Source organism: Mandrillus leucophaeus, unplaced genomic scaffold (genome assembly GCF_000951045.1).
Source record: "Mandrillus leucophaeus isolate KB7577 unplaced genomic scaffold, Mleu.le_1.0 Scaffold1266, whole genome shotgun sequence".
In the NCBI taxonomy this organism is placed as follows: domain Eukaryota; kingdom Metazoa; phylum Chordata; class Mammalia; order Primates; family Cercopithecidae; genus Mandrillus; species Mandrillus leucophaeus.
The window spans coordinates 10,069-20,180 of NW_012101054.1; the positions used below are offsets into that span (position 1 = coordinate 10,069).

Below are 10,112 nucleotides of genomic sequence, written 5' to 3' on the forward strand. Positions count from 1 at the left end.
AGGTAAATTTATAGCACTAAATGCCCACAGGATAAAGCAGGAAAGATGTAAAATTGACACCCTGCAGGAGCAAACAAATTCAAAAGCTAGCAAAAAACAAGAAATAACTAAGATCAGAGCAGAATTGAAGGAGATAGAGACATCAAAAAACCCTTCAAAAATGCAATGAATCCAGAAGCTGGTTTTTTTGAAAAGATGAACAGAATAGATAGAATGTGAGGCAGACTAATAAAGAAGAAAAGGGAGAAGAATCAAATAGACACAGTAAAATATGATAGAGGGGATATCACCACTGATCTCACAGAAGTACAGACTACCATCAGAGAATACTATAAACACCTCTATGCGAATAAACTAGAAAATCTATTTTATCCCTTTCTATAGGTTGTTTGCTTACCCAGTTGATAGTTTCTTTTGCTGTGCAAAAGCTCTTTAGTTTAATTAGGTTCCTCTTGTCAATTTTTGTTTTGGTTGCAATTGCCTTGGAGGATTTAGTCAGAAATTATTTCCCACAGCCAATGTTCAGAACGGGGTTTTGTAGGCTTCCTTCTAGGCTTCTTAGTTTGAGTTTTTTTACTTAATCAAATTCTTTATTAAAAAAAATTCACTCACTCTAAAAAGGCCTTCTCCTGCAGCAGCATCCCTCTTTGAATAGGTTTTGGTTTTCTAGTGTTAGGTAATATAGACATTTTCCCCCTCTTCCATATACAGATGATGCATTTCCAGTGTTTTCTTATATATGCAGAACGGGGAAGGAATGCTAACTTGGAATGAGGGGCTCCTACCATATGCCCCAAACATAAAACTAATTAATATTTGGCCCATGTTCTTCTAACTTTCTAGGAAATATTAGCCTCACTGCTCCCATGTCTTCAAAACAACATATAACAAAACTCCCAAAACAAGACCAATTAGATTAACAAACTTTTATTATTTCATCCCCAATCCCCATCCTAACTTCTACAAACACCACAATTCTTTGATGGGAACCCCTAATGATTTATTGACTGAAATCCAGTCAAGAAATATAGTGTCAGAGAGTTATGTAATTGTTAGAAAACTTTTGAAATGAAATTTTAAACTTTAGAACAGTGAGGTTTACCAAAAAATTGAACTGATAGTTCAGAGAGTTTTTATCCCCTCTCCTTCCCTATTGTTAACATCTGGCATTAGTGTAGTACATTTGTTACAGTGGATGAATCAATTTTGATACATTATTATTAACAGTTCATATTTTACATAAGGATCAGTCTTTATGTTCCAGAGTTGTATGTTTTTTTCACAAATGCATAGCACCGTGTAACATAATATTATGTAACATTAATTACTGTGTCATATAGAATAGTTTCACTACTCTAAACGTCCTCTGTGCTCTGTCTATCCATCCATCCCTCCCCCTGACCCCTTGCAACACTTATCTTTTTCCTGTCTCCACAGTTTTGTTTTTTCCAAGATGTCATGCAGCTGGATTCACACAGTATGTAGCCTCTTCAGATTAGCTTCTTTCATTTCACAATATGCATTTAAGTTTCCTCCATGTCTTCCAATGGCTTGATAAATCATTTATTTTTTATCACTAAATAATATTCCACTGTATGAATGTGCCACACTTTATCCTTTTAACTTCTGAAGGACATTCTGATTAACTCTATGTTTTGGAATGTATAAAAAATCTACTATGAACATAAGTTTCCAAATCAGCAGAGTTAATACCGAGAAACCCAATTGCCAGATCATATGGTAAGATTATGGTCAATATTGTAAGAAACTGTCAAACTGTATTGCAAAGTGGCTGTACAATAGAGTGTCCTTTTGTGTGTAACGGATTGATAGAAATGAAAGAAATTGTAAAAACAATACAAAAGTCAATTACCTTTTCAAAGAATAGCTGAAATAATGACTAGCATTTATAAGGTTTTATTGCATTCATCATTTTACTTGATTTTAAAATCTTACAAGAAAAAATGTAAGTATTAAATCAAATTGTATAAAAAGGAAAGTTGGTCCTCAGAAGCATTGAATGATTGGCAGAAATTCCCATAGTGTTTATGTGGAGCTGAAACTGATGACCAGTTCTTATGGGCCAGCCCCCTGCTTCTCTCTGACTTGTGGGTTTTGTACCTCAACATCTTCTTGGTTGGAAATTCTCCTCATGCTATCTGGCACACAGTGTTCTCCAAGCCAGTCTGAAAAGATTGAGGAGATGTCGAGCCTCCAGCTGAAGAGCCTTGGAAAAGCTGTTCCTGGATTTCAACTGAAAACCCTGCTCAGTTCAGCAAGACCAGGTCTATCTTCTTGATTAAGTGCTCAGCCCAACGCCTAGCTGAGCTGTTCTATTTGGCTAAATATTGTGTCAAATACCCAGCAGCTTTTTTCAGTACAAAAGGAGGTGAGGCAACGTTTCCTTCACCCACTGTCTCCAGTGCCTGCAGAACATCCCTGAACCCAGCTTGGATTTTGTTAAACCAATGACAGTACAAAGCCTGGCACAGCAGCTGGTAGAGGTGGCCTGAGGGGTTTGGGGTGTGGTCCTGGTTTTTACTACTGTGTCTACAATTTAGGCCAAACATTTTCTCTCCAGTTCTTAGCCACTTAAATGAAATCATACTAAGTGTATGGAACACCCTTGACATAGCCAACTCCATCTTAGAAAAGACTCTATTTTATATTTCATAGAGCACTTTTCCAACAAGGATAAGATGTGTTGTCTACCAAACAAATTAAAAAAGAAAGCCTGTATCCAACCAGATAAGGACTCAAACAAGCACACTCTTCCACGACCAGTTCTCAGGGGAGGACTCTGTAACTGTCAGAGAGCAGGCCTTCAGCAGCTCGAAGTGGGATCAGTTCTCACCAGAGGACTCATTATGTATGATGTGCAATATTGACTGACTTGTGGAGTGGCTTGAGTCTGTGCCCACGGCTCTGACTACCAAGTGGATGAGAAGTACTAAGGGGAGTTGCCCTCTTGGGAACTCCATGTAGCTCATACTGGCTTTTGTGATTGAAACAGCATCGAGAAAATCCTGACATTGTGGAAAGACACGAGTGTTTGTGGTCCTGGTTATTTCTAACCTTGCACCGCTCATGACACTAAGTCATTTACAAGGGGTTTCCAGTTCTAATTTTCAGATGAAAAGCTGGGTATTTCCTGCCCACTTTGCAATGTTATCAAATGCAAAAGCCAGTACTACAGAGAAGGAAAAATATGCTGTCCACTACTTTTTTAAAAGAGAAAAGTTGATAGAAACAGCTCCAACAACACTAACATCTACACAGGGATCCCCAGAGTCTAAAAATGCTAGTGAATTAAAGAAGCTGAAAAGTGATTACAGCAACTGCTAGTTAATAGGACTTTTTTTTCTCAAGTACCTTTTGCTGTGTCTTCCAGTGTAACAGTTAGTTGCCATATTAAAAAAATAACATCACAGACTCCCTCCCTCATAAAGGTTTAGTCTTGGCATTTCTACAAAACACAAGATTCATTTTTTTTAGTTCCAAATGTAGATAAAGGAGGAGTGTTTTCAGTTGTTACTCAAAGAAGAGATATTTGGATTTTCTAAATCTCGGTGTAAGTATGTAGATTTTTCTTTTACAGTTTTATGACAGTTTAGTCTCTTTCATATGTCTTTCGAACCTTGACATCCCTACATCTTTGATAAGCCAACTGATGGATTGTTTAAACAATATAGTCAAAATCACCAGTTCTTATGGAGCCATTGAAGATGGGCAGAATATGTCATGTTAACTCAACATTTGGGGGCATTCATATACACGAACTGCAATCGGAGAAGTGATATGAGAGAAGACTTGGAATCGGTAGAAACAAAAGAATAAACACGAGTGGTGTTTCTAGAACTCTGGCATTATTTGTGTGTGACTGTTACAGCATCTTCACATTTTGGATGGAACTACTGTTGGATACACCCTTTAGCACAGCTGGTATTGTCAGCTCCTGTCAGCATTATCCATGGTATCCTTGATGCAGGCCCATATATGCCTGAACAGGATGTGGAGGTTTTAGACGATCAGAATTCTTTCCTCCTCACACCACAGGTCCCTTAACCTCTTGCCACAACTCTCTTCAAGGCACCCATCACATCCCTGTTCCTCAGACTGTAGATGAGAGGGTTTAATAAGGGGGTGAGGATGGTGTAAAAGGCAGAGAAGACCTTATCTTTGATTGGGGTGTGGTAGGATTGGGGAAGCATATACGTATACAAGGCAGCCCCGTAGAATAATGTCACCACAGTCATGTGTGAGGAGCAGGTGGCAAAGGCCTTCTTCCTCCCTTCAGCCGATGTCATCTGGTGCACTGTGATGAGAATCCTGGTGTAGGATGCAGTCACCACCGAGAAGGGGATCAGCAGCATTGCAACACAGCACACATACATCACTGTTTCATAGGCGGTTTTGTCCCCACAGGCCAGCCTCAGCATGGTGGGTGCCTCACAGAAAAAGTGATTGATTTGGTGAGAGGCACAGAACGGGAGACTCATGGTGATGGGGGTGAGGAGAAAACTGTCCAAAGCCCCGCCAAACCAAGAGCTGGCCAGGATCATGCAGCAGACCCGCTGGCTGATAAGGACAGGATAGTGCAGTGGGTTGCAGATGGCCACGTAGCGGTCATAGGCCATGAGCCCCAGCAGGAAGAATTCAGCCCCCATAAAGCCCATGTAGAGAAAGCACTGAGCAGTGCAGGCGATGAAAGAGATGGTCCCCTGGCCCACGAGATAATCAACCAGCATCTTGGGCACAATGGTGGAGATGTAGAACGTGTCAATGAGGGAGAGGTGACTGAGGAGGAAGTACATGGGGGTGTGGAGATGAGGGTCTATGTTAATCAGTAAGACCATGACCCCATTAGCTATCACGGCCATGAAGAAGACGGCACAAATGACACCGAAAAAGAATCCTGAGCCTTCATCGTGAGTGAAGAGCCCCATGAGGGTAAAGCCACTGGACAAGGTTTCATTGTTTTCATTCATGGTAGTGAGTTTGACCTGGAGGCATAAGAAGAGAAGCAGGGTCAACGAAAATGACAAAAGATAAAATAAATCACTTAAATATGTCTGTGTAAACATTATTAGATGAAGATTTTTTATGTAGCTAATATAAAACTTTGTTTTTTGGTGTGGTAGATTTGTAGCTTCTTTTTTCTTGGCTATTTCTTTTTGATGAAGAATAATTTCTACATTAGGATCCCATGGGATGAAGATGAATGAATGTTTGCCAATTGATATTTGGCTTAAGGGAGTTTCATTATGATTGAAGAAAATTTGGGCCCTAGAAAGGATCCTTCATTTGGAGTTGGCTCCATTTATTTAAAATGTGGATACAACTGCAAGACAATTGATCCAATCTATTCAAACAACCCAAGAAAATAATTCAATAGGCCATTGGATCAAATTGGGAATTTCTGTGATAATTTTAAAACCTATTAGTCTCATCCAGAAATAACCATAAATTGTAGACACAGCTGAAAACTAAGTTGAACTGTAATAAATATGATTACATTATCTACTTGATCATTGGCCATTCTTATGTGTTCCTTCATCATTTGTCAATTTCTCATTCATTTGCACACCAAATCTTTATGGAGAGAGTCCTGTGCAGTGTTCTATGCTCTGGGGATACTGTAGTAAATAAAAAGGATATGAATCATGTGACTTACATTCTAGCTATGAAATAGGCACAGTAAATCACAAGTGGGAACCATGGTTCCAGGTGATGCAAATAAGTGCTTTGTGGAAAACTTCAACACAGACAATGAAAGATGAAAGAAAATTCATGTGAAGATTTAGGGCTAAGGTATTCCTACAAAATAAACAGCAAATGTGACATCCCTAAAGCAAAAAGTAGTTTGGGATAGTCAGGAAACAAAAGTCAGTTCAGGAAGAGAATTGCCAGTGATGAAGACAGTGAGATATTAGGGATCAGTTCTTCAAGGTATGCAGGCCGAGGTAAAGAGGACAGAAATATTTGCTAAGTATTATCAGTAGAATTGAGTTGCAGTTTGTAACATACAACAGTTTAACTTTAACATGTTCATTTTTTTTGTTTGTTTTTTCCTTTTTGTCTCTTTGGTACATTCAAGCCACTTTTTTTGTTTGTTTTTGCTTAATGTTGTATTTTTGTGGGTCTTGAAGGCGTCACAAGAGGGGAAACTCATCTGGTTTAGACTGGGATAGACCAGGTTGTGCTTTCTGTCCTAATATCCCCCTCATTTCACTCAAAAGCTTCCTGATTTGGTTGGTCAGTTGTAAGCCTTGGAGATGGTGACTGAGTGAAATGCATAAAAGATCTTGTAGGCCAGAGTCAGGAAACCATACACAATCTTAGATTGCTGTGGGTGGTGCAGTCACATCTTGAATATATGATGAATACAAGAACATCTTTGAAAAGTTTCCTCATCAGTTTTAACACTCTAAAATCTGACTTGATTTTTGAATTCTTGAGCACTTCTGTGTGCATTCAGGTATTATATGAGACAGAGGCAGATGATGCAGCAGTAAGTGCACAGAGGTGGCAGCCAGTTTCTAGGACACCGTCGTGGAGTAGGGAGTTGCTCGATTCTGAAATACTTGCACTGAGAATGCTTATTTGGGGTCCTGGCTTCATTATTTGCAATGTGCCCTAACGCATGTTACTTAAAATCTTAGAGCCCGTTTCCTGGTCTATAATCAGGATATCACAGGAAACTTAGGGATGTTGTGATGGTCAAACATCATGTAACATATGCAAAGGAGCACAGCTGAGTAAATTCAAATGCTAATCTATGATAAGCTGTTGCGCTTGTGAGATAATGCTGATACTGAGGACACAATTTCTTGTTGAAGGCAATATTGCATTTCGTAGCTACTGTATGTATACCATAGGCACAAACAATAGGAGACACACTATAAAAAACACGTGTCACCTGTTGAACACTAGGGGATACACTCTGAAAAGCACGTGTCGCCTGTGAACACTAGGGGACGCACTTTAAAAAGCACATGTCACCTGTTGAACACTAGGGGGCACACTCTGAAAAGCACATGTCGCCTGTGAACACTAGGGGGCACACTCTGAAAAGCACGTGTTGCCTTTTGAACACTAGGGGGCGCACTTTAAAAAGCACGTGTCGCCTGTGAACACTAGGGGGCACACTCTGAAAAGCACGTGTCGCCTGTGAACACTAGGGGGCGCACTTTAAAAAGCACGTGTTGCCTTTTGAACACTAGGGGGCGCACTTTAAAAAGCACGTGTTGCCTTTTGAACACTAGGGGGCGCACTTTAAAAAGCACGTGTTGCCTTTTGAACACCAGGGGACACACTCTGAAAAGCACATGTCGCCTGTGAACACTAGGGGGCGCACTCTGAAAAGCACGTGTCACCTGTTGAACACTAGGCAGAGTTCCAGGCTTGTGCACTGTCTTCTGAATTATTTAAAATAATAAAATCTCAGAGCATTCTTCCTGATCGTGCGAATAATTGCCATTAGAGGAATCTTTTAGCAAAGAGATATGGACTTGTAAAAGACTAGTTTCTGGGAAAACTCATTCCAGGAAGAAGACTGTCATTTCCTAAGTTCACTCTCAGATTAAACAGTGAGGATCAATATGTTAGGTAACAGCATTACACGAACAACTAGGGCCTAAAAAATAGTTTGCAAGTGTCTACACACTGTCCAGGAAGGCCTGTTTCAACTTCTGAGTACATGCTCACAAAACCACAGCAACGACTCAACTTTTTATCTACAATGAAAATTAAAAATCTTGGGTAACAGGAAAAGATGAACCCGGATGACTCCTCGGTAGAGAAAAGCATCTTCAGTTTTGGCCAGCACATGTACAAGGTCTCTCAGGGTGTGAACCACACAGAGAAAGGATTGACTGTGCGTCTCTGTGCCAGATTTTCTCTGCAGCAGGGTCTGCTTCTCTGCTTTCCCCATTCTTACCCTCCCCTAGCCAAGAAGTTGTGGAGAACAAGAATAGAGTTTTGCAAGTAGACCAACAAAGGAGGCTCTTGAAGGAGTGTTCTCAGCACAGTGAACAGGAGACTTCATTTAGGAAAGTGAGAAATACACAGACACAAGGAAAATTGCAAGCTAAGAAGAAATCGAAACTTTTCCTTTCTAAGTTTTTCCTTCTCTTTCAACAAAACTTCAAACACAACTGCACAGTTTTGCTTACCAGTTTAGAAGAGGCTGAGTGGATTAGGTGGTGAGGGAAAAGGGGCTGAAGATTTATTCTGCCACTATCCATCCAAAATGCAGATCCTCCATCTAGTGGGTAGAATCTCATCTAATGAGCTCCTCGTGACGACCTGATGAATTAGAAGGAGCTTCCTGCAATGTCAATGGGAGCAGAAAAAGATGACAACATTGTGAAACACTTCAGGAGAGGCTGAACACACTCAGGTTAGTGCAGTGCTTTATCCGTGACAATTAAAAACAGTTCCAGGATGAGAAGTTATAAGAAAGACTGCAAATAAGAGAGCTGAAGACATAAAATTGTATTAGGGTTGTAGAGGATAAAACTTTAGTAGCTCTCCAGGGATGCAGAAAGGCAGATATTAAATTACAAGAAAGATAGACATGTGCTGGGCGCAGTGACTCACGCCTGTAATCCCAGCACTTTGTGAGGCCAAAGTGGGTGGATCACCTGAGGTCAGGAGTTCAAGACAAGCCTGGCCAGCATGGTGAAACCCTGTCTCTACAAAAATTAGCCAGGCATGATGGTGGGCGCCTGTAATCCCAGCTACTCGGGAGGCTGAGAAGGGAGAATTGCTTGGACCAGGGAGGCAGAGGTTGCAGTGAGCTGAGATTGCGCCATAGAACTCCAACTTGTGCAACAAAGCAAGACTCCATCAAGAAAGAAAAAAAGAAAGAGAGAGAGAGAAAGAAAGAAAGACATACATACATGGAGTATTGGAACTACAAAAGCAAAATATAAATAATCAATGTTTTAAAAAAGAGTGATTTCACAAATAGGAGACAATTATTAATAAAAATTGAAAAGGAAACTTAGGAAAGGAACAAAAAGACTCTGTATATGGATGTTTCATTTCGTTAATAAATACACTTGTGTGTGTCTGGGAAAGTGATTTGAAGTAAAAGCATCTGGCAGCATCTAATAAAAACACAGTAGCATGCAAACAAAACACAAGAAAAGGAAAACACCGTCACCTACACAGGCTAAAATTCACACTGACCACAGGTGTCTTCCTGATAAATTCCAAATAAAAGTGAAAAAATGTCTAAGCTGAAGATATACAATGTTGCAGTAAAAAGAGAGCTCTGGAGCCATAATTTCCTTGGGTTTGATCCTTTCTCCACTACCAAATCCTGTGACCACAGGCACTTAAATTATTTTTGTATCCGTTTCCCCCATTCGCTCTGTAATAATAGAAAGGGCACAAGTTTTAAAGATTACATCATTCACACAGTTTCTTAGACTAGTGTCTAGAATGTGCTGTCTGTTCAATAAAACTTATTATCGATATTATTAGATACATTTTAGTTGAGAGTAATGCGTAGCTCAAACAGGAAGACATTCTGAGATAAATTAGGGGGAATAAACACTAAGATACAACTGAATATTTGTGTAGATGAAACAAAATTAAGAAAAAGGAAGAAACTGTAATACTACTAATAGTAAATGTTGAATTCAGGTTAAATATATATATTTTAAAATAATATAAATATGATTGCTTCATTGCATAGAACTCAAAAGATTCTTATCAACAAAGATATATATATGTAGATATATATATATATATATATGACATCTAATATGTAGACACAGATAGATATACCTATCTCTGTCTCTACAGAAAACAGGGTCTGAAAATGGAATGCTAATACTATACATGCAAAACAAATTCTATTTAAATAGAATGTAAAATTAAGAAGTACTAGAAAGCAGCTTTCATTCATTCATGTATTTATTCATTCAACTATTTATTGTGATCCAGCTATTCGCTAGACATTTTTCCAGGAGCAGAAGATACCATTAACAATATCCCCTCTAATCCTCCCTAACTCATTTTATGAGGCCAACATCATCCTGATACCAAAGCCTGGCAGAGACACAACAAAAAAAGAGAATTTTAGACCAATATCCCTGATG

At 39.4% G+C, this 10,112-nt stretch overlaps 1 protein-coding gene across 1 annotated transcript; it reads right to left on the minus strand.

The window, feature by feature from the left end:
* Positions 1-4,061: 4,061 nt before the first annotated feature.
* Positions 4,062-4,988, minus strand: LOC105533611 (olfactory receptor 2T6). The gene has a single exon (XM_011972082.1). It carries the CDS (start codon positions 4,986-4,988, stop codon positions 4,062-4,064), a length of 927 nt encoding a protein of 308 aa, XP_011827472.1.
* Between the last annotated feature and the right edge of the window lie 5,124 nt (positions 4,989-10,112).